The sequence below is a fragment of the Hyperolius riggenbachi genome, chromosome 5, assembly GCF_040937935.1.
Source record: "Hyperolius riggenbachi isolate aHypRig1 chromosome 5, aHypRig1.pri, whole genome shotgun sequence".
Classification (NCBI taxonomy): domain Eukaryota; kingdom Metazoa; phylum Chordata; class Amphibia; order Anura; family Hyperoliidae; genus Hyperolius; species Hyperolius riggenbachi.
The window spans coordinates 237,158,823-237,183,736 of record NC_090650.1 but is presented as its reverse complement, the minus strand read 5'-3'; the positions used below and the strand labels follow the sequence as shown (position 1 = coordinate 237,183,736).

General features: G+C 40.3%; 1 protein-coding gene across 5 annotated transcripts in view; it reads left to right on the top strand.

The window, feature by feature from the left end:
- The window catches only part of CDH12 (cadherin 12), a 1,227,746-nt gene that overhangs the window by 1,137,507 nt on the left and 65,325 nt on the right, over positions 1-24,914 (top strand). For all 5 annotated transcript variants that reach the window (XM_068236731.1, XM_068236730.1, XM_068236729.1 and 2 more), the window contains one exon: positions 19,101-19,288. In XM_068236731.1, the coding sequence (XP_068092832.1) occupies positions 19,101-19,288 (188 nt within the window). The remainder of the gene's footprint in view (positions 1-19,100; positions 19,289-24,914) is intronic.

Here is a 24,914-nt window from a genome sequence, read left to right as displayed (position 1 = left end):
TGGCTATTCCAAGTGCCCAAATTACTGTGGCACCCTTTTTATATATATGATTAATAGATGCAAAGCAATGATCCTAAAGAGCATTAGTTAATAAAATATGTGGCAAGAGCACAGCTTATTGTGTGTGTAGAATGATATCGAGTGACTCAGGTCTAAAGGTACCACTAAATTAATATATGTATATAGATAAGAGGTGAGCTTTAATATATATATATGACATCTAATGAAAATCTATTAAAATTATAGCATTATTGTAACGATTGTGGAATTATTTCTGTGGTCAGCGCACAGGATGCGCGCTGACACTGCGGAAATCCTCCACAAGCGTATAATCTGAGAGAACCCAGCAATGGTGCTATGCACCTGTAGAGGGGAATTCCTGACGGTAGATGGAGCTGTGGAGAACAGAGGAACAACCCCTCTGTATTGCCACAGATGCCAGATAGGAATTGTACGAGGGGAAGCAATGCAGGGCAAGATAGCCCTTAAAGAGAGAGAGTGCAGAGACAGGATGTATGTGTGTCCACCAATCTAGTCGCCACCCAACGACGATGAACACACAACAGTGAAGACCAAGTGGGAAAGCAATCGCAAGAGATGGCGATTGCTAACAGCGACACAAGACTGAATAAGCACAGAGAAGGAATGTATGTATGTCCACCAATCTAGTAGCCACCCAGCGACGACGAACACACAACAGCGGAAACCAAGTGAGAACGCAATCGCAAGAGATGACGATTGCTAACAGCGAAACAAGACTGAGTAAGCACAGAGAAGGAATGTATGTATGTCCACCAATATAGTAGCCACCCAGCGATGGCGAACACACAACAGCGGAAACCAAGTGAGAACGCAATCGCAAGAGATGACGATTGCTAACAGGGAAACAAGACTGAATAAGCACAGAGATAGAATGTAAGTGTGTCCACCAATCTAGTCGCCACCCAGCGACGGTGAACACATAACAACAGAAACTAAGTCGGAATGCAACCGCAAGAGTGGCGATTGCCAATAGTGACACAAGACCGAATCAGACAGAGCACAAGTGAAGCAGGAAAGACATAACAAATAACAATGATAAGAACGTCAAGGAAAATAACAAATGCTAGATAAACGCGAACACCGCACTCATTCGCAACAGCGAACGCGTTTAAGACACAATCACTGCGCATTAGGCGCCGAGTGATAAGCGTGCCACCCTAACTAACCAATGAACACAAACACGAAATAGAGAACGTGCTTGCTAAACGGTTACCTCACCGAGCCTACAGCAAGCGTTCGTACCAGACAAGACAGACAGACAGATGGGGCTACCAGTAGCAACCGCTGCTCTGGCTAGCACCCCTAAGGCAGAATATAGAAGGAACCACCGCTGCTACCACTAGAGCGGATGTGATCCAGACAGACAAACAGATGGGGCTACCAGTAGCAACCGCTGCTCTGGTTAGCACCCCTAAGGCAGAATACAGAAGGAAGCACTGCCACTACCACTAGGGCGAATGCAATCCAGACAGATGGAGCAGCCAGCAGCAACCGCAGCTCTGGCCTACACTCCCAGACAGACAGAATGATTTCCTGTAGACCGCCGCTGGCGACAAGACAATCGAGGCAGAGAAACAGAACAAGGCAATACAAATAATACAACCTGACTGCACTAGAAGGGATGCCTAGTGCAGTCCCAAGGAATTACTCTAAGATAATCTTTAGCAAACGATAGCAAAGGCTGACACTCCAGGTCTTAGCAGGAACAAACCATCATGACCAGCAAGGAATTCTGGGAGCACAAGGTATTTATACTGCAAGCCAGCAAAGGAGGCAGCTACTGTAGGCAATTTGCATGACAAGTGTATGCACATTCCTCAGTAGCAGAGCAAGTCTGAAACTTGCAAAGTGAAGACAGGTCTCTTTTCCAGAGACCTGCAGCCCTCAGACTTAAGGAATGGTCAAACAGCTGTCTGCCTGTGCTGACAGCTGGGAGGATCATTACAATTATGGTACAATATTGCGATTAAAATACTGATTGATTATAGATTGTTAACCCAACAGATAGTCCATCCCAACAGAAGACCAGGTAGAGAGAGGGCTTGAGGCAGCAGCAGTATGCAACTGAGGTTTTCATAGCTTTGTAATAGATTGGGCAGTACAAAATTACCAGCTGTGGAGATGAGATCAATATTAAACAAAAGTTCTGATTAAATCTTGTATAATATCTAAGGGGTCATAAAGATGCCCAACTGCATGCACAACCAACTGCACAACATGACCAACCAAGCAACAAGTTGTTTATCTGACAAGTGTGTACATACACGCCAACCAACTTACATTCTATGCGTGCAAGCTAAATAACAAACTTCACAACATGTTCACATTCAAAAACAAAGTTGTTCAAAAGACTTGTACAAACAATCCAACCTGCCTAATAGTTGGTCAGATTGATCAATCGATTGGATCTGTCAAACAGCCTGTTATCATTTGGTCATCTGGTTTGTCAGCTGTACACACACTCAACGTATCTTCCAACAGACAAGTTTGGAAGATAGTTGAATAAATTGTTCGGAGGTGTGTATGAGCTTTTATGGTGCAAGGTGATAGAATAGGTAAACAATATCTGGTGTAAGATATTGATAATTTGCCCGATCTACCATATATCGTATGGGGTATGGTATGCTTTAGAAGACACACCGACTCCAGGAGCCTAGTAGAGATTAAAAAAAGAAAAACCAGCATAGCAACTGTCAGAAATAAAGTACAGCTACAAGAAGAACATGCTACAAATATTTAGCTGGATGAGAAAAAGGAGAATCAGAAAATGGAAAAGCTCTTTCAAAATTGACTTGCAAAAGGAATTTGTTTTAGTAATGTATTTCAATTGTTTACAGCATTTATTATGATCATCACACACTTTCCTGACAAAACAAATTAAAAAAAGAAAACTAATGAAAATACAAGGGCGGGTCAATTATTCATAAATATAGCATACTGTAGCTACAGCTATTGTACTCTAATGGACTTTTGATATGCTCTTCATGCTTTGTAAATTTATGTGCAAAATCTCACATTCTTAGACAAAAATGCATTTTTGTTTTATTTTTTTCTGAGCAATACCAACACACATGTTCTGTAATACTAGAGAAAGAGCAGGATCATCCATGAGGCATTCTAGTCAAGTGATTTGGGCCTAGTGGGTGTCAAGGTGCCTACATGCCACCTTCTGTGGTCTCTCTCTATTTCAGCTTCCCTAAAGGACCACAAGAGGGTGCCAAATCTACTACCTTGCCTAGGGACCCATTGCATCTTAATCCATCTCTGACTGATGTTAGAGCAGAGTGCACTAATAAAGCAATAATAATAATAATAATAATCCACAGCTCTCTGTCATCTTTTGGCCTAAGACTTATTGATCTACCCTGGTAAACTTGTCAGATGGTAAAAGCACTAGTGTTGCTGTTCGAAACCTAAATTACAAATATTTAGATTGCTTCAGAGGAACTGCTTTTGATCCAACCTTAGGCATGTTTGAGCAACACCACTGAGCTCTTGATGTCACACTTTACACTTAAATACTGCTTTCTATGTACAAGTCATTGGGTTTGATTCAGTAAAATTCAGTAAAGTTGCTATGTGCAGGTATCGCATAGCAGTTTTACCAATACGTATGTCAAGCACATAAGGAACATAGCACAAATAGTGCAACCCATGTTACCTAGGTAACGTGTGTTGCTGGTATTGCACTACTTACATAACGCACATTGCTAGTGTAATGCAGATAATGGAAGTAGAATAATGGGCGATATGCTAGCAACACATGCATTATCATGGTAACAAAAGTTGCACTATTGTGCAATGCCTGTTGTGTACCTGTTGTATGTATTAATAAAGTTGCCATACACTGCCGGTGCACATCAATTTTAACAAGCTTTAGTGAGTCAACCCAATCATTTCTAATTCCCAGTCATATTAAAGAGAAACTTTAACCACAATTTGAACTTCATGCCAATCAGTAGCTGATACCCCATTTCCCATGAGAAATATTTTCCTTTTCTCAAATAGATCATCAGGGGGGTCTGCATGGCTGATATTGTGGTGAAACCCCTCCCACAGTGTGATGTCAGGACCTTGGTCCTGACAGTGTTCTGTCTGTAAACCTTGTTACATTGTAGAAAATAACAGCTTTTTCTAACTGCCAAGCAAGCAATATTTCACTATGAGCATAGAACTTTCAGTAACAAACATTCTGTATAGATCACCTGGCAGGACTAAAGATGTCACCACCTGTGATAAATTTCAGAGTGTAAATCAGGGAGAGGAAAGATTTTACAATGGCCAAACACTGTTCAAATAATCTATAAATTAATATTGTAAAAAATGAACAAATCTATTAATTATGTTATTTTTACTACAGTTCCTTTTTAATATAAACTTCACAAATAAGTAACTAACATTTATTATAGAAATTATAGACGTATCAGACGTAAGTCAACAAAAAGTCAACAAAAACTATAATGTATGCCTTGTATAGTAAAGCTTTTACACAGCAAGATAATACAAACTGTATAAAACGTTTACTCACATGGAGATTTTACACATACTTAGTACGGGAAATGCATTCTGAATGTACAAAATAACTTTGAATTTGCTCTCTTTTTTTGATGAACTAGTGCACTTCAAAATGATTAGTAACCAGAGGCACTTTCCTTTAAACTGCTTTAGTCCTTTTGATTTTTTTCATCTCTATGACCTGCAGATCATACTTTTCCCCTGATAGATCATTACTATTCTCCCAAAATTAACTCTGTTACTTGTAAAAAATGTGCTTTTAAAAATGAAAAGTTTAGCCTGATACAGAATAATGAAATGTAATAATAAATGATGGCTCACTACAGAGCTACTAATATGAATAGAGATGGTCAGTGAGATCCTAATAATTCACAGCTGAGTCCAGATTTCTGCTAACTTTATGCAGCTTAGAACTGGACCAATGAAATGCAGCAGCAGCTGAGGGGGATTTTTTTAATACAAAAATGCTGTCAATGTGGTACATATTATTGTTGCATTATTTTATTTTGTAAATTGCAAAGGTTTAAATAATAGATGTCACAACAGTAACCTAGTTTGGCTATGCAATTCAATACATAGTAGAGGTTTTGTATCTATACAGTATATTCTGCTACCTGCTATTGTTAAGTTGTACATTTGATTCTAATAGCTTAAACTAATGGTGGCCACTAAAGGTCCAATCTTTTTTATCCAATCTTACCATTTCTATGTAATATAAGAGCACTGTCTATATTATCCATTCAAATTATTCACTCAATTTACCCTTATACTAAATAGATTTGGTAAAATTGGATGAAAAAGATTGGACTGGCCACCTTTAGCTTTCTCAATTCAGTCCTTTAGGTGGCAAACACTGTAGTTAGTCAGTTAATGAGCTCCGCTGAGACACAAATTAGTTACCAAACCTGTAAATGTTTGTGGTTTTCTACAAAACATGCACTGTACAGGGTACCAGGGCATATTCTACAGTGTTTGCCACCCAAAGCAAACATTTTGAGGATGCCCCCGCCTCCTCACTGCTCATGCATAAGGATTGTGCAGGCGGCATAGGCATAGCTGGTGGTCTCCTGCAGCTGGCACACGAGGATCCTGACTGCCACAGATCCTGCTGCTCTCCTTGGCCTCCCCTCTCCACAGACTCGCACACATCACAGCAAGGCACACCAGAGTGTAACACACAGCATACATGCTGTGCCTGGCTGTGCTGTGTGTGAGTCTATGGGGAGACTCAGGAGAGCAGCAGCGTCACCACACACTTCCGGGTTTTACCGCCACCCTGGGCATGAAGTTCACCTACAGTAGCTGCATGGAATAACCGGTCCTGCTGAGGACTAACTTGAGAAAACCTGACTTAGACAATGCATACATTGATTGGATGGTATCTTGGAGGCTTCAGTTTAATTTAGATTTATAGTATGACCTGTAATAAGTCCAATGAAGAAATGTTTCATAGATAGTTGGAAGGCTACATAGTTAGATGTATACTGAATATTCTGGTGAACAATTGTAAGTGGACAGATCTTGATGAAGAGGTTTATATGCCTCACAGCATTGCTATTTGTATGCAACTATGTATTCCTATATGATCCTGCAGGAGGACATTTGGCACTAGTCTAGTTGAGTGGGCCTATGGCTGCTTCTGGCTTGCAACAATCTGGATGTGACCATAAGTGTTTACAAAGTAGGGGATTCAGCAGGAAACAGTATCTATGCGGCCAACCAAATAGGTTTAGTAAAGTTGCTTGAGCAAAGGAGGTAGCCGAAGCAAGCACTGTGCCCGAAAAAGCACTGGTGAAGACCACAGACAAGAGTCCTGAGCCCATATGCAATTACATTTATTTCCCGAATTTTTTCCTAGGTGATATTTTCAAACTTGTCTTTAAAATGCTTTTTTAACCACCAGCAAGTAAGAAAATACTCAAAATAATAGTACTTTTTCACCTACTTTTTGGTACGTTTTTAATTGCAAAGTGCTGAAAAGTTATTTTAAAAAGAAGCTGAAAAATTATCTCCTAGATAGAAGAAAACTCAGATGAAAAAGTGAATTGCATAGGGGCCCTGGTGTGCAATTTTAGCGTTAGTGTTTCCTCCTGGGTCAATTACTTCTTGCAAACTAGTGGATGTGACCAGATTGTCGTGAGCAGGCAGAGAAAATTGGTTTATGAGGTTTCCTGCTGGGTCCCCTCGAATAGACTCGTGTCGAACAATTCACTTATTGGTGCCAGCTCATACTTGGCATATGAACTTCTGACTTGTGCTAGCATGTGCAACCTGGACATATTACACAGTGGAATAGAGGGCAGCAAAATGGCATAGTGTTCTGCAGCTATGCAGCTTAGCATCCTTGCACTGAAGCTCATCGTTCAATTCCAAAACTGTACACTTTGTTTATGGAGTTTGCAAGTTTTCTGTATGTTTGGTAGATTTCCTCTCATAATAACATAAAAGCATGCTGCTAAGTTATTTGGTTACCCACTTCCCCTCCAAAAATAACCTTAGACTATGGCAGGGCCTACATATGATCAATGAGATCCTAAGTATTCCAGCTACCATGCACAGGGGGGCCTGTCAGCTGGCTTGGGGGCCTGAGCAATTGTCCCATTTGCCCCATGGAAGTGCTAACCCTTGTTAGTGGCAAGACTATGTATTCTGCAAAGTTCTGTGAAAGACACAAGTCCATCAGCTATCAGAAAAACCTCTGACTATTGTTAAGTTTATGTCTTTAGGCAGCATTCTAATGCCTGTAAATGAGTCAAAGAAAAATGATAACAAAGACCTATTGCTCCAGAGACAAAACTAAAGATAATACCTTGAACAATAATAGACTTCACCTAGGAGAACTTGGTTATCTTTGTTAGCACAGAAAATGTAGAAATGCTTTCTGGAAGGTTATTTTAAGTCAGGCTCTAGTACAGAAACATTTTAGGTCAGAAAAAAAGATAGCTCTAAAAATCTTTCAAAGAATATTATAAACAAAGATAAAAAAGATGTTTGAAAATGCACTGTAGTAAATGATATCACTTGAGTTATACTCTTATTGGATGCAGCGTGAAATTCTTATTTAACTTTCAGTGTGGTCCTGTCAAAGAAGGTCATAAAGAAACATTTTTTCTCAAACATCTGCCCTGCTAGACCTGACCAGTGAGTCAACCAACAGCTCTGTTATGAAGGGGTAAGGTGTAAGCTATATGAACTTACAGAACTTCACCACCTGGTACCAATAACGTTGCGTGTAAAGATTTGCCTTTTCTGACATGCACATAAAATGCCTTTGGAAGCAGCAATAGCAGAACATTTTTTGAGATTTATGAGCTGTTTTTGCAAAGCCGAGAGGCTGCAAGTAAGCCTAAAGGTCGTCATCATCATGCACAATCCCAAGTGTCAGCTTGCTGAGTGTAACACAATTAACCACTTCCGGACCAACTTAGTTGGAATCTATGTCCTGCTAATGGCTATGTGGCTCTGACAAGACATATATTTCAACTATTCACCGCCACACACTCACATCCTCCTCACCCTTCAAACCGCTGTTCTGTCGCTGCACCCACTTGCTCTGCTGTCTCATTGACAGCAGAGCTTCTGCATGTTGTTCAGGAGCCAATTTCATTGGTTCCTGACCCCGCGACAAATGTAATACAATCACAGTAATCACAAGGCACAATAGGGAAAGGACAGCTCTGGTCCTTAAGCAGCCAGAACTGCCCAGTCCCAAAATGGTTAAACTGAACAGTGAAATTGTTTTGAGGCATCACACTTTTTTGCCAATTCATAGGCTTCAATTAGATTTGAGAACACTCTCTTCCTACCAATTGTAATTCTTGCCGAGTGTGGAACAATGATCTGGGGAAGGCTTATATGGTTTGGGTAAGGTTCCTTAATTATAGTTAGGTGGAAACTTAATGCTACTACAGCATACAATGCCATTCTCGGCAAGTGTGTAGCTACAAAATCTTACTTGATTTGCATTTTTAAGAGCATAATTTCATAGCAGTGCAATAATTGAAAAATATGTTGTGTTGTATTATACTGTTTCTTTTTGAAATATAAAAATCTTAAATTCAACCTGCAACCTGTTTGTGGTGGCAGCAACCTGTACCTCCAACAGCTTGCTGATCCTTAACACCATTCTCATGTTCATCTTCAATCTGTCTTAAAGGGATACTGTAGGGGGTCGGGGGAAAATGAGTTGAACTTACCCGGGGCTTCTAACGGTCACCCGCAGACATCCTGTGCCCGCGCAGCCACTCCCCGATGCACAGCGTACTGCACAGATACAGACCATACTGGGCTTGCGCAGTACGCTCCTGGTGACATCAGTGGGATCAAGGACATGGCAACGGAGGCGCAGTGGTTTTCAGACTTTAAAGTCTGAAATTCCAGAAGTGAACCAGAGGCGGGGCCGGAGCATCGGGGAGTGGCTGCGCGGGCACAGGATGTCTGCGAAGGACCATTAGAAGCCCCGGGTAAGTTCAACTCATTTTCCCCCGACCCCCCTACAGTGTCCCTTTAAGATATAAAAATGAATCAACAGTTCAAGATGCCCAAAAAACATGTTTATGTATTGCTTTTTTATTTTTTATTTTAAGTTTCTGGTTGAAGCTTCCTGAACTTAGAGGTCTGAGATAACTCAGTACTCTGCTCTTCAGCCACTCCACTATATTCTAAAATTCTTAGTTTTCAAGTCCTTATACATATTTAGTGAATAGCCCAGACAACAAAATGTAAAATTTGAAAAGTACAATTATCCTTGACATCCTTCTGCTCACAATGGATTTTATTATTAAACTTATGTTTTTGAATCACAACCTATTTTTACAAGCCTCAAGCTACATAAAATGTAAATAAAATAAAGGATCTAGAGATTTGTGAATCATGTAAGCACTGTAATCAATTAATGACAGCAAATATTGAAACTAAGAAATAAAAAACAAAAAATGCTCATCTGAAATTGATGCTGGCAATACATTTAAAAACATGAGAATAGGCATGAGTTCACTCTGTAAATGTTTGGGAACTAAAGAAGAAACCAAAAAAATAGAAACTGTAGATTAGAATGAAAAATTGGATCATTAGTGGCCACCTTAAGTCTCATACATCATTTCTTTCTTTTTTTTCATAATGCACCAAATGTGAGTGACAGGCCCGAACTACAGGCAGGTTTGTTTGGCAACCAGATTTTTTTTGTCAACTGCAGAGCCACCAGGGATGTCGTAGTCAGCCAACTTCACTATGCTGAAACTACGCGTATTTTTATGCAAATACGCTTCACAATCTACGGCTCCGAAATCAGCCACTTCGCTACGTTAACATACCGTAGACTACGCGTTAAAATACGCAAGCTTCACGTAGTGCGTAGCGTAGTTGATGCGACCGCTTATGCCCTTATGCGGAAATATTTCCGCAATAATCTGCTAACTATGCGCATACATAAACTAATATAAGCATACATTCCACCATCCATTGCGGAATTGTATGCGTATAAAGGGCAATAAAATTTCTGCGCATGCGCAATGACCCATATAAAAGCAGTTACCGCACGCGTAGTTGACTTCGCAATACATACGTCAACTACGCGTAGCGGGCGAAGCTTCGCATAGAGGGACTACGACTACGCGGAAATGCGTACGCGTAGTTTTTAAACTTCGCCTACGAACTACGATGCGTAGTTGCGTATATGCGTAGATTCGCGCTGGTGTAGTTTATGAGCAACCCTGAGAGCCACACTGGTATTGTTTTGCTGAAATATGGAATCTTCATCCATTGCTTCAAAAATATGCCATTCAGCAATTAATGGTGCCTTCCCAGATGTGCAAGCTACTTATACCATTTGTTCTAAGGCAGTGGTTCCCACCCTGTAAAGCCCCCCAACAATGCACGTTTTGCAGGAAATTGCACATTTTCACAGGTGGGGTAATTAGTGTCTAACCAGTGCTGATTAACTACTCTGGATTACCAAAGAATGCACGCTTGTGGTTTTAAAGGGCAGAGATGGGAAACAATGCTCTAAGACACCCACATACAAGCACAGATGTTGACTTTTAAACTGTGTACTTATAACAAGATGATTGACCTTCTGATGTTAAGCATGGGGGATGTAGCACTTAAGATTTCCTTGAAAAACTAGATTGGGCTCAAAGAAGGTAGCAACGTTTCTGGATCATATTTATATATGGTTTCTTCCTTCCATCAAATTTCTTGCATGGTAGAATTGTTATTTGCATCTGGAATATAGTGATGAACTACATTTACGGTCATACAGACATTAGCTTTTTGGAAATGTTCTTGGTTGTTTATACAACAGAATCAAGTTTGTTTTTGCTAATAGAGTGTCATCTGAGGCATTAAAGATTACAGCCATTGAATATTGGCTTTAAGCCATGTCCCTTGTGTGTAGAGATTTCTGTAATTCTTTGAGGGACTTTATTTTGATATTGTTGCACTATTGCCCATGTAGTACATCATAGACTGGCCTACCCCTTTGCAACTTGACTTCTGAGTGTATCTACACAGATGCCTTTATTTTAAAGAACAATTTTTAATCATGGTTATAGGTTTCAGTATATATTACCTTTTGTGATCACAAGACTCTTGAGTATAAGGCAATGACATGTTTCATGGGAAAATTCCACCTTTATCAGATTACAGTGCCAAAAAAACCTTAGAAAATGTATGTAAGCAATCACTTATGTTTTCTATGGCTTTGTACTACTGTTATCCATAAAAATAGGAATGGTCTCATGTTGCTTGGTACTTAATTAAGATATGTAAGGCTGTTGGTATTTCAGGAGAATACCTAAGAAGCTTATAGTGACCCAAAACCCAGGAAAGTATAGAGTACTAAAAGAGACCAAAAAGCCTTTCTTCTAAAAACCAATGTTCAGTATAAGTTGACTTCTTAAAGCAGAAAGTATTTGCAATAATTCAGCTTTAAAGGGATACTGTAGGGGGGTCGGGGGAAAATGAGTTGAACTTACCCGGGGCTTCTAATGGTCCCCCGCAGACATCCTGTGTTGGCGCAGCCACTCACCGATGCTCCGGCCCCGCCTCCAGTTCACTTCTGGAATTTCTGACTTTAAAGTCAGAAAACCACTGCGCCTGCACGCCCGTGTCCTAGCTCCCGCTGATGTCACCAGGAGTGTACTGCGCAGACACAGACCATACTGGGCCTGCGCTGTGCGCTCTTGATGACATCAGCGGGATCGAGGACACGGCAACGCAGGCGCAGTTGTTTTCAGACTTTAAAGTCTGAAATCCCAGAAGTGAACCGGAGGCGGGGTCGGAGCATAGGTGAGTGGCTGCGCCAACACAGGATGTCTGCGGGGGACCATTAGAAGCCCCGGGTAAGTTCAGCTCATTTTCCCCTGACCCCCCTACAGTATCCCTTTAAGTGAGCAATAGTGGTTTCCCATGATGCATCACTCCTGATCCTGAATATGCAAATTATCTCATTTTGCCCCTGAAGCTGCAGCTGAACTGGTCCAAGCCCTGTACCCCAGAGTCATATCAATCCCTCCTGTGCACTGATGAGAACAAAAAGTTTGAAACAGGATGTCTGCATGTTGAGTTGATGTTGCTCAGTAAAATTTATAAGCTACGGGATTGCTATACACCAGCGTTTTTGGATTTAAGTCTAGATTCAGGGACAAAAAGAGATGGTTTGCATATTATGGTTATATCAGGAGGTAAGTAGATACACAGATTGTATGGTTTATTTTTATTTTTGGTGGGTGCCTCCAGCACATTTGTCAATACATTAGTGTTTACTTTATAAGTATATTGATGGTTAACGTCCCCCTGTTGATCTTTTGAGTCTGAAAGCAACCACCATTTGGACCTTTAACTGATGAGAATTACTGTAGAAACACTAGTGGAAAGAGGGCCAGATCCCCATAGGTGCATTATAGTAGTTGGTGAGTAGTTTTCATATTGTTCACATTTCCATTCATATCTCCATCTTTTCAAGTCTGTTACATTCAAAAGATTCTGAGATGTTGTAGCAAATCTTGTTACTGACCTGTTGCTAATTAGTCTAATTAGTTGTTACATGTTACATCAAGTATTTTTTTTTCGTATGTGTTTCTGGCATCACATTTAAAATACAAAAATATTCTGTGTAACAAAAAAACATTTCTGCTTTTTTTTACATCTGATATGATACCTTTACATTATTTCAGGGCAGTGTAGTATTTTTGCCAGGTATTTGAAAATCACAACATTTTGTTTTTACTCATATTTTACACAATAGCCCAGCAGTTGTTTAAAGAGAAACTGTAAACAAGGATTGAACTTCATCTCCATCAGTAGCTGATACCCCTTTTGCCATGAGAAATCTTTTCCTTTTCTCAAATAGATGATCAGATGCGTGGTGACAGTGATGACACTGGTCCCACAGTGTGATGTCAGGACCTAGGTTCTGACAGATTCCTGCCTGTTAACAGTGCTGCATTGTGGGAAATAACATATGTTTCCAACTGCCAAGAAACCAGTATCTTCCTCTGTGCATATATATGTCTATAAAAAAAACAAACTTTTAGCCTACCGCATTGTTAGGGGGTGTGGTTATAGATAATGGCAGTTGGTGCTCTGTTTTTTCATGTCTGCCAGTAGTAAAGATGATTACAAGCAGACTGAATGTGCATAAAACAATATGAAAAAAATGACATGGTTAATATCAGTAATTTCTTGATCTCTCTTCTATTTTTTTTAACTTTAACTCACTTTGCAATGTTTTTATTTCTTTTTTCCCCTTTTTTTGTTAAAGTTCCTTTTTTACATATAATGTGTATTGAGGGAAAATAACAACCAGATTTCACTGTTTTCCAGTAAATAAAGCTATCCTTCAGCAACACAATACAATTTGCAATTTGTTGATGTTATTATTATTTGTAATAAAACCTGTCCTGGAGCTAAAAACAGGAAAATGTGCTAAATGATACCTTTTATTGGCTAACTTAAAGGATTAAAATTTCAAGCTTTTGAGAAAATGTCTATCCATGACAGGCTTGGTTTAATCCAACATGCCTGATGAAGAGAGATATACACACTGAAGGTCATGGCACATGATGTATGAGGTTACAACATAATCAAGGTTAACTTGCACTTGGCTAGCTGACCGTCTTGAATGTTTAAATAGCTACTGCTATGGGCATATGCATCATGAATAAACACCGTGAATCTATAAGTGATAATATTAATCATTATGTAACACATTGGCTCCATTTTGCAATAGACAATTCATTTTAACATGTTCCAGATGCCCAAAGTGCTCTACAGTAAATGGATTACATGCAAGCAAAGATGACAAGGTCATATGATGAATGTGAAAACATTTTGTATGTACTGCTGGTAACTTGTCTTTTGATGCAGCACAGTACATATTAAAAAATTATAACACTGGGATTGCAAGTTGGACAGCACACCCTTGGGTGTGGAAGATGTACCTTTCTTCTCCAGTAAAAATTATAAGTGTCAAAAAATATAAGGTCAGTAACTTTGGTCAATGGAAAATATAGCAAATGCTCTGTATGTTCTATAACCTTACAATAAGTGATCTGTTATTTTCTGGCAGAGAAAGACTTTATATACCAGCAAAGGCTCAGTGAGTCCCACCTGTTGGCTTACCCTTGCTGCCCAGACATCTGTTTGTCTGCTCGTTCGTCCACCACCAAAACAACCAGCTTGTAAATGTGGTGTCTTACTCTTCTTGGTGTACCCACATGACACTGGCGTTACCCCAGCAACCAGACACAAACATGTGTTCATACTTTAACCTCTTGTCGACTGCTCCACGCCAATTGGCGTGAGCGGTGCCGGCCGGCAGCCTCAAGACTGCTCCACGCTGAGTGGCGTGAAAGGCTGGGAATGGGCTTTTCAGGAGAGAGCGTGCGAGACCGCCGTCTAATACCTATGTACAGCACTGCGATCTAAAGCAGCGCTGTACTGGGGACACAGGAGCGATCTGCTGTGGTAGGCAGACTGGGGGAGGGAGGGAAATTAAAATAATTAATAAAAATAGCTAAATTTTGTAAATAAATAAATATTTACAAAAAATAAATAAACACACCTGGGGGAGATCTGACTCCACCAACAGAGAGCTCTGTTGGTGTGGAGAAAAGGGGGGGGGGGGGTCACTTGTGTGCTGAGTTGTGCAGCCCTGCAGCTTGGCCTTAAAGCTGCAGTGGCCTATTTAGTGAGAAAAAGGCCTGGTCACTAGGGGAGTTTAACACCGCGGACCTTAAAGAGGAACTCCAGTGAAAATAATGTAATAAAAAAGTGCTTCATTTTTACAATAATTATGCATAAATGATTTAGTCAGTGTTTGCTCATTGTAAAATCTTTCCTTTCCCTGATTTACATTCTGACATTTATTACATGGTGACATTTTTACTGTGGGCAGGTTATGTAGCTGGTGCTAGCTGTTTTGGCTGTTAGAGACAGCTGTAAACAGCTAATTCCTGTCTGTGAACCTTGTTACATTGTAACAAACTGCCAAAAGTACTGTGGTCCCAGAGCTTCTTGTGGGAGGGGTTCCAGCACAAAATCAGTCATACAGCGCCCCCTGATGGTCTGTTTGTGAAAAGCAATATATTTCTCATGTAAAAGGGTATCAGCTACTGATTGGGATAAAGTTCAATTCTTGGTTGGAGTTTCTCTTTAAGTGGTTAAAGACAGTAACCACCAGCTACCACACTGCACATAAACCTTCATACAATTCAGTTGGTCTAAAAACATAAAATCTTTTTGCTTCACAAAAAATCTTAGTCAATATTTAGCTAACAAAAAGTGCCTGCAGCTACTTCAAGCTGCGCACTCCCCAATTAATATGGTCAGGTTGTTTTCGAAGTCAATTCACTGGACATGTGAGGTAGTAGCATGTAACCACTCCGTCAATCCTAAAACATAAGCAATACAGTCTCTGTTAACTGGAGCCCTCGGGTCACACAGGAGGAATCAAATCCCTTTAAAAAATGTTGTGGAGACAGCACTATTACAATAGCAGTGATGGATGCACACAAATGCATATGCCCAAGTGTTAATTCAGTCAATCAGCATTTTGGCATATGCATTTGTATTGGCTGCAAATGATCCTTCCATGTGACCATTTTATACAATTGGTGGAGAGGGACCTAACATGTCTCAGTGATGAGTGTAGATCTCGGACACCTCGTAATGTGTCCCCTGGGGAGGGAGCCGCAATTGCTTCCCTTAAAGCTAATAAGGATAGCGGGCGGTTCAGCGGTAGTACCCTTGTGGTACTTCCGCCCTTTCTCTGACCTCACGCCTGCTGCCCGGCCTCCCTCAACGCGTCACTCTCCGGACTCCTCCTCCTCACTCCACAGTGCCACTGCCAGGCCATCCACTACCACCGGTACTTTCCTTAAACTTTTGTATGGGGAAACGGGCAGAGGGGGGAGCGCTAGCGGAGGGGGTGGGGGGAATTTCCAACCCCCCCCCCCGCGATCGGGGTATGCTCCCCCCTTATGCCTGCGATCCCATAGGGGGGCCGTATTCAGCCGAACAGGGCCCTGTTCGGCCGAACAGGGGCCCTGTTCGGCCAGGTTCGGCCAGGAATTGAGCCGTTCGGGCGAACGCGAACAGTTTGGCCGAACACCACCAGGTGTTCGGCCGAACTCGAACATCACCCGAACAGGGTGATGTTCTACAGAACCCGAACAGTGGCGAACACTGTTCGCCCAACACTAATAGTGCATGGGGTGTCTTTGGGCGTCATTGATGCTAAAACTGCGGATTCCCTAATGGTTATTAAACCTAGGGTGGCGGTGTTCCGCCATCTTCCCAGGGTGCATAAAGAGGGTCCTGTATTGGGACGGCCCATAGTAGCCGGCATAGGCTCTCTCACTGTACGCCTTGGGGAGTGGTTAGATAGACATTTACAGTCCCTGGTCCGCAGACTTCCGGGGATTTTCAATGACACCAAGCATGCGCTGCAACAATTGGAGGGTGTGAAATGGGAGTCTGACTATAAGTGGGTTACCTTTGACATACTGGCTCTGTACTCAAGTTTGGTATATGATGTGACTCTGGAAGCATTGCAGTACCACCTCAATCGATATAGCGACTACAAGATCTTAAATATTTCATCGTAGAGGTGGTATCTTTTGTTTTGTCGCACAGTTACTTTTTGTTTAACAGGGAATTTTTTCCTACAGGAATGGGGAGCCTTCAAAACACATACTCTGGTATGGTCGCTATATTGATGATTTGGTGCTGATTTGGACAGGACAGACCACAGATTTCGTGGGCTTTGTTTCTTATCTGAACAATAATAGTATTAACCTGAGCTTCACCTCCTCCATACATCCCACTGTCATGGTATTTCTGGATCTTCAGTTGGAGGGCTCTTTTGGTAAGGTCACCACCACCACCCATCGAAAGCTATGCAGCAGCAATTCTACATTGCTGGCCAGCAGCTGCCACCCTAACCACACTATACGTGGTATTCCCACTGGGGACGGGGAGATCACGAGAATAGTGGGCAATTGTTCTAGTCCCAGTCGCTTGCCAGATGAGATTAAAAAAGCGGAGGGGAGACTCCTGCAACGGGGTTATCCACAGCAATATGTTCAGAAATCTATAAACAAAGTCTTAGCAAAAGGGAGGTCTGCACTTCTGGCCAGCAATGCGCGGGCAACAAGGGATGGAGGGGGTGATACAATTAAGTTTTCCACGGCCTATAGTATGGAATATTCATCTGTGGTTAAGATTCTTAAGACTCATTTGCCCATCCTATATGTGGATCCAGAAGTAGGAGGATAATTGCAGGTTTGCCAGTAAACGTGCTCCCACACTGGGGGACAATTTGTCCCCAAGCCTGTATGAGGATCAGAGCTCCAGACAGAAGGTTACTTGGTTAAGATACCAGGGATCATACAAGTGTGGGGTGAATACTTGCAGATACTGTAGTGTGCACTTAACTGGCAATACTGCTGTTTCCTTTAGCAATGGAAGAACATTCTGTCTTAAACAATATATAAACTGTGGTACCAAAGGTGTAGTGTACCTGAATAATTGTAATGCACGTAGGAAGCAGTATGTGGGTTGCACTACTAGACCCTTGAGGGCTAGAATTGCGGAACACTACTGCGGTGCAGCTAATGTGAACTGCTTGAATCCCTACAATGTGGCTAAGCATTTTTGCTCTTGCCACAATGGTGACTTGAGCCATTTCTCTTTTCAGGGTCTGGAGAGAGTATATGTGGATAGTAGAGGTGGAGATTTAGAGAGAAAATTATTGGAAAACGAAGTAAGATGGATCTTTAACTTGGGCACCAGGGAACCCAAGGGGCTCAAGTATAGATGGGATGTCAACTTATTTGTCTGAGTCTCATAAAGGTCCGAGGAAGGGTCTCTCTGGTACTTATTAGGTGGCTGAGGGGTTGTGTGCCTACCCTGATGTGTTATTACGGTATTCGTAGATTGGGAGTAATGTAACACTATTCAACTTGTGAGGTGACTTTTTTGAAGCATCTCTCAGTAGCTACGACTAAGGACCCAGTGGGGTCAGAAACGCATCAGCTCTCATACTGCCATATCTTCTGCTATTTTTACAATAATTCAATAAAAGGATTTGATTTTAGTTCACAGAAGGTGTGCGGTGGAATCTTTTGCCCATTTTATCCAAGCTTTGAGCTGGCACCTGTGCTAGTGCCTGACCATCAATACATTTAAAAGTAATGTCTTCTTTCACCTGCTTGGAGAGTTCATTTGACAGCATGTTGTTTGTTCACAGCAAAATCAAGCACCACACCTCAAATCATTTCCAGGCCTTGTATCTGCTTAATTGATAATGACAATATGGCGTACTTGTTTACACATGTCCATGACATAGCCTTTAAATCAATTGTTTGATTACTTTTGAGCACCTGAAATGAGGGGATTGGGTTAAAAATGCTTTGTGGTAATGTACAGATCCCAAAAAAAAAGTTTCTGTTCAAATATTTCTGGACCTAATGCTAGGGCACAGGATGCAATTTCTGACAGATTTACTGCCAGATTGACTATTTACAACATGCCCAATCTGATTTTGTTATTGATTTTCCATATAAGTGAATGGGAAATCGATCAGAAACCAGATTGGACATTTTGGAAATAGATGATCTGACAGTAAATCTGTCAGAAAATTGTATCGTGTGTACCTAGCATAACTGTATCTGTGTGAACCTATTAGGCTACAGAAATACACAATTCCTGAAGCTACACTGCCTCTCAAAAGCTTGGAAACTCCTGTCCTTAGATATTTCTGAGATGTAGTGGCTATGAATTACTTTTGCCATGGTAAGTGTTGATAGTTAGTGGTGTTTGACCCACACAGTGCAAAAGGATAGTTTGCACAAACTGCAGCAATAAAAAGCAGATCATTAACTGTTTCTCAGTGTCAGCAGAGATACAGTATAACAGAGTTCAAAAAGTTCCAGAGGGCAGCTTAATTTCCCTAAAAACATTATAGAAACAGCATAGTCATTTGACTTTATGTGTATTTAAAAAAATGACTGTCTTGACTTGTCACTTTTGTCATTTCACAGGTATATTTCACTTAAAAGTCCATGAAAGTTCACCAGTTGGATCACCAATTGGAAGGATAAGGGCGGTGGACCCTGATTTTGGAAGAAATGCTGAAATTGAATACAGCATAGTTCCTGGAGATGGTGGGAACCTTTTTGATATCAAAACGGACAATAATACACAGGAAGGAGTGCTTATTTTAAAAAAGGTATTTTTACAAATAAAATGGTGAACATTTAATCTTTGGTTTTGATGATGGTGATTATTTAGCTATATCAACATCCATAATGGTGTCTATTTATTTTAGCTCTAATCACATTCTATAAATCACTTAAAATAATTGATGGCATAGTGGTTAGCACTCTTGCCTTGCAGCGATGGGACTCCCATTTAAATCCCAGCCACGGCACTATCTGCACGGAGTTTGTATGTTCTCCCCTTGTCTATGTGGGTTTCATATGAGCACTCTTTCCTTCCACATCCTAAAAGAATACAGATAAGTTAATTGACTTCCCCCTAAATTGACCCTAGACTACGAATCATACACTACATAATACATACATACATAGATATATAACTATGGTTGGGATTAGATTGTTAGGCCCTCTGAGGGACAGCTAAGTGACAAGCGCTGCAAAAGATGTTGGCACTATATAAATACTAAATAATAATGTGAAAAGTACACTAACCCATTGAAGTCTTTTCTGTTAAATGACTTTCTGTTATGCATCCATAGTTATTTTAGCTTGAAAAATGTGTTGGAAAGTATGAATATATTCAGAAGTGTCTAAAACAGGGATGCCCAAGATTGTAGCAGATGGAGACACTATCTGAGAATACATAATAAAGAACGTGGGTAAAATCTATTACTGTGCTTCAAGACTCATTCTGTAGACATAGAAATGATGAAACAAAAAAAAAACAAAAAAAAACTGTTAAGACTAAAATTAGAACTGGTGGTGGGCTATAGTTTTTAATGTGTAGCTCTGGTGGCAAATTAAAACAAGGAAGCATGCGTGTGACTGAGAGCTCATAGTTGCCATGCTTTGTCACTGCACTTGCCCGACTTGCTTCCTATCACCGAATATTGATACAGTGTAACATACAGTTTTTTTTCTAATCATCCCCACCCATGGCTCTGCTGATTCTAATTTTCACTCCATGTTGAGTCAGACACCTCATTATTTGCCACTTACTTGTACTGAAAGGACTGAGCCTCAAAGTGAGCAGCACCTCTCTGGTTTGTGGACCTCCCGTAAGGAATAGCTTGTGGAGCCATATAGGCACACTAAGCCTATATGGTCTTCTTTCTGTGCTGAAGAAATAACGTGTTTGGTATCAGTACATGATGTATCATGATCCTGTCCTTCTGGTTGTGTGGATACCTTCCTCACTGGACCAAGTATGCTGTTTTGAAAGAACCCTCATAACAGTCAAGTAGGGATGGGTAAGCACAGTTTTACAAGAAGGTGACATTCACCTATGTGTGTATGAGAGGGCACAGAAGTGAGGATTAGGTTACTTCTATCACTGCCTCTTGCTTCTGTGCTCCATCTTCCTGACACTTACTCCTTCTGGGAAGTTCCATCTGTGAAGAAAGAACTGTTGGGAGCATGGTGATACAGGTAACATAATCATCTCTGCCATGGCCCCCTCCTGCCACAGAGTGTTTGATGACTTTGGCCTCAATTCATCAAAGGCTGTACGATAAAAAAAACATGTCGGGAAATTACTGCATTTGGTATTTTAGACTTTTTTTTTGCTAATTCACTAATATTTTCATAGGTGCGGTAGGGGTGCGTAATTTACCGAAGCCCATTGACAACAACCTGTTCAGTAACAGCAAAAGAGTGTGTATTTGTCTCTGTTCTCCATGCAGAGACAGCATTACAATAGTAATGGTACCCGATTCGACCATCAGATAGATTCCTGTCAGATGCCTGTCTGGCCGAATCTGACAGGAATGTATCTGATTTGTGGGGACAGATTTCCAATAGATTTCAGCATGAAATCTATTGAAAATCAATCCAAATGCAGGGTTGTGCTATTCAATCCAATGCAACCCTATGGGCCTTCAATCTGCTGCCGGCAGCCGATCGACCTAGATTTTCCGTCCAGACTGATCAAGTAAATTGATCAAAATCGGTCAGAAATCGATTGATTAGTCGATGGATCATGCTTCCTGCTGCATCAATTTCTAGTTGATTCAGTCAGAGCAGTCGAATCAGCCGTAAATCGATGGTAGAATTCGACCAGTGTATGGGTAGCTTAAGAGGCACCCCAACATCCCTTTGTTATACTGCCTCTGCTCAATCTGAATCTGTCCATTAGTCTTTTATTTAATTACCACAGCTTAGATGAACTTCCAGGAGACATTATGCACGCCATGCTTAAGAAATCCCCCTCTGCCTCTTCAAACAGGAGCCTACTGGCTTAAATGGCCGAATGGCCACAGGGGAAGCCTATTTCGTTCAGATCTCTCTGCTTGCTGCCTGGGGGTAGAAAAGCTGGACCCACCAGTGAAGGCTTCGGATCCAATCACAGGGATTTGCAGGAGACAGAGGCTGTTCCTGTTAGCTCTCTGATTTTGTCAATCATGGGGATATCCACATGGAAGACATTCAAAGCTGATTTTCTACAGAGGAGAGCAGCCAGTAAATATGTTTACCACATGCTGTAACCTTGATGAGCTGACATTTACTGACATTTGGTGAGGTGTCTATCGCACAAGTCGGTAATTTACCTCACTGCTCAGTAAATTCAGCTTGCCATGAGGTAACAGCCTTGATGAATTGTCATTTTACTAAATTCTCTGTAAACTCAGCTGTTTTCAGCATTACCAAATGCGGTAATGTGGCCTGTAACACTCAAAACAAAAGGTGCAATCCAAAAAACTATATTTTTCATTTATAAACATATTCACACTGTATTTCAGTATCTGTCTGAAAACTATTACAGAAAAGACATTATCTGTAATAATGAACTAAAATGTGTTATAGAGATTTGGAATAATACAGGGTTTTTTTTTGTTTGTTTTTTTATAAAGACAAACATTATATTTTGTATGTGTTTGTGAAATGACTATATTATTTGCAAATAATGTACTAAAATGTATTATGCAAATTTGGAAAATTATATTTTGCGAAGACAGAATGCTCATTTACGCTAATAGCCTGTGTGTAGTAAAACATGCAAGAACAGCTATAGATGTATTACACAGAACTGGGATACATAAATCTGTGTACAGAAATTTAAAAATGAGTCACTAATCTCCTAATCATGACTTTGATTGGTGGAATAGGACATTATGGAAGAGCTAGGGCATAATGTGGTGCACCTCCTACAATTCAGATGCTGAAACATGAATTTCAACAAAATTTGTGTTTCATCAGTTCAAACTGAGTTATGACAAAAGTTGTGCATTGGTTAGTTTCAGGTTTAGATAAAGAGACCTGGGGACTGATCCAATTCAATTTTTCTCCTAGGAGATAATTTTCATCTTCTGTTTAAAATAACTTTTCACCACTCTGCAATTGAAATAGTACCAAATAGTAGATGAAAGTACTGTCAAAATTATCCTGAGTATTTTCTTGCTTGCTGGTGGCTTAAAATCTATTTTTTTGCTAATATGCTAAAATATCGCCTATGAGAAACGTTGGAGAAAAAGTTAATTGGATCTGGCCCTTAGTGTTAGGCAACAGAATAGGCTGAGGTTAGTAGTATTAAAAAGTACACTTAAGGTAAGGTTGGGTATAAGAAAGGGGCTTTTGGCAGAAGGAGGTTTTTGTTAGAGGGTTCTCAGCAAAGATATGTTACTGTATTTCTGCAGTCAGATTGCCCCATACATGTTCATTTGAAGCAGGGACATCCAACACCAGTCTACAAATTATTTGAAGGGACTAAATCAGGAAAGATCTGATTCATGGAAGAGAGTAGTAGAACCCTTTTCTCCATTTGTCTGTCCATTCTAAACATTGGCATGGACAGGGCCTTTGAGGACTGGTGTTGGACATTCTTGTGTTAAAAGAGGGATATTTACAGACAAGATTTTGACTAATAACCACTAGTGAACTTTACATGAATCATCAGAAATTGCAGTTTCAATATAAAAATCCAAAGCAATTTGGTATTTATACAAGCTGACTGTTCTTAAATTCCAAGGTTGGGGCAATGGCTAATGTTGCAATCATTCAACTACCCTACAAGGGAGAAGCAATATTTTACCACCTAAGAACAGAGTGTTTTGTTGTTGTTTGTTTTTTATGTAGACCAGGTTTGCTAGATCAGTCATCATTTCCCTATTAGAAACGTGGAGATCTCAGCAGTCCTGTAGTAAAACAGTCCTAAGTTCAAATTTCTTAAAGTTCTTCCAGACTGAAGATCCATTGTAAGCATAAATTCACATCTACAAACTTGGCCTGGATTTATTAAAAATCATCAGTTTTGAAACATTTATTATTATTATTATTAATTTATAAAGCACCAATATATTATGTGGCACCGAACAAAGTAAGAAACAAACATGGGGTACATAATAATATAGACAATGGTATACACCAATATATGTTTTTTTTGTTTTTTTTACTGCATTATATCAGACTGTAGCAGTGGTTGGGGAAAGGTTGTGAATTAGTGGCTGTGGGATTGGAACCTTGTTCATGTTTCTTTAGTGAAGCCTTTTTTTATCCATGACAGGATCCATTTAAAAAAATCCATTTAAAAAGAATCCTAACTATATGTACTGTATATGCAGCCACCTTGGCTACGGTCTGGGGCTTCCTAGGTGCAGAGAATATAATGATTGGAATCGAGACCATTTTTTTCTTTCCTGTTCCTGTGCGGTATATATGGTGATATTTTTTCATGGCATTTAGGTATGGAAGATCCTATAGCATTGGTACCTTGTGCAGTCACCAGCTCAGCATAAAATGGAAATGATCTGAAAGCTGATTCTTTGTGCTATGTGTGGAGCTCTTAATTTATTTTATGTGTGTGTGTGTGTGTGTGTGTATTATACAGTATAAACACACACCTTCTTATTTTTCAAAGCAGACTATTATGGCCATAACTCACTTTAACAGAAAGTAATACATATTTTATATTCAGTAGCAATCCCAATGATCATATTACCATAGCATAGCATAGCACTGTGCATTAGGTAGATAGATACTGTACGTATGACAGTTGCTAATGATAAATGGGTTTCAGTAACAACTATCAACTGCTTTTAAACACTGAAAGCTATAAAAATGATTGGATTGCAAGATTTATTTGTTCTTTTGTAGCCTACTTATCGCTAGTGTATAAACGTATTCAGTGAGTACCCAAGCACAGTCAGGATTCCTCTGTGTTCAGCATTCTCTACTAGTTCATTGCCACTCTTAATACATTTAACAACAGCCTGTGGGTAGTGTACCAGCACTTGACCTATCTATTTGCATCTTCCTGCATGCACTCGTGTATACTGCAGGCATGTTGCCCAGTGCTAGTAATGAAGCCTATTTAGAGTGACAGCTCTGCTTGAGCTGTGCCGAATTCAACACAAACTTTATTTGACCCAGGCTGTCTGCAGACTCCATCGTACATAAGCCCTAAAGCAGCTGGGCATGGCACGCCAGGATATCACTAAATGCACGACTATTTATACATGCCATGAATTATGTTCCTGTAATTTTTCTTTGCCTTTATATACTGGTAACATGATAAGAAACGGGCAGAGTGTTACACTGCTTACAGCACACTCAGCAATATGCTAGTTCAGGAATTAAATTGTTATGTATCATATACATATTATTTGTTTATTTCATTTTTTTACCTGGGCTATCACCATGCAC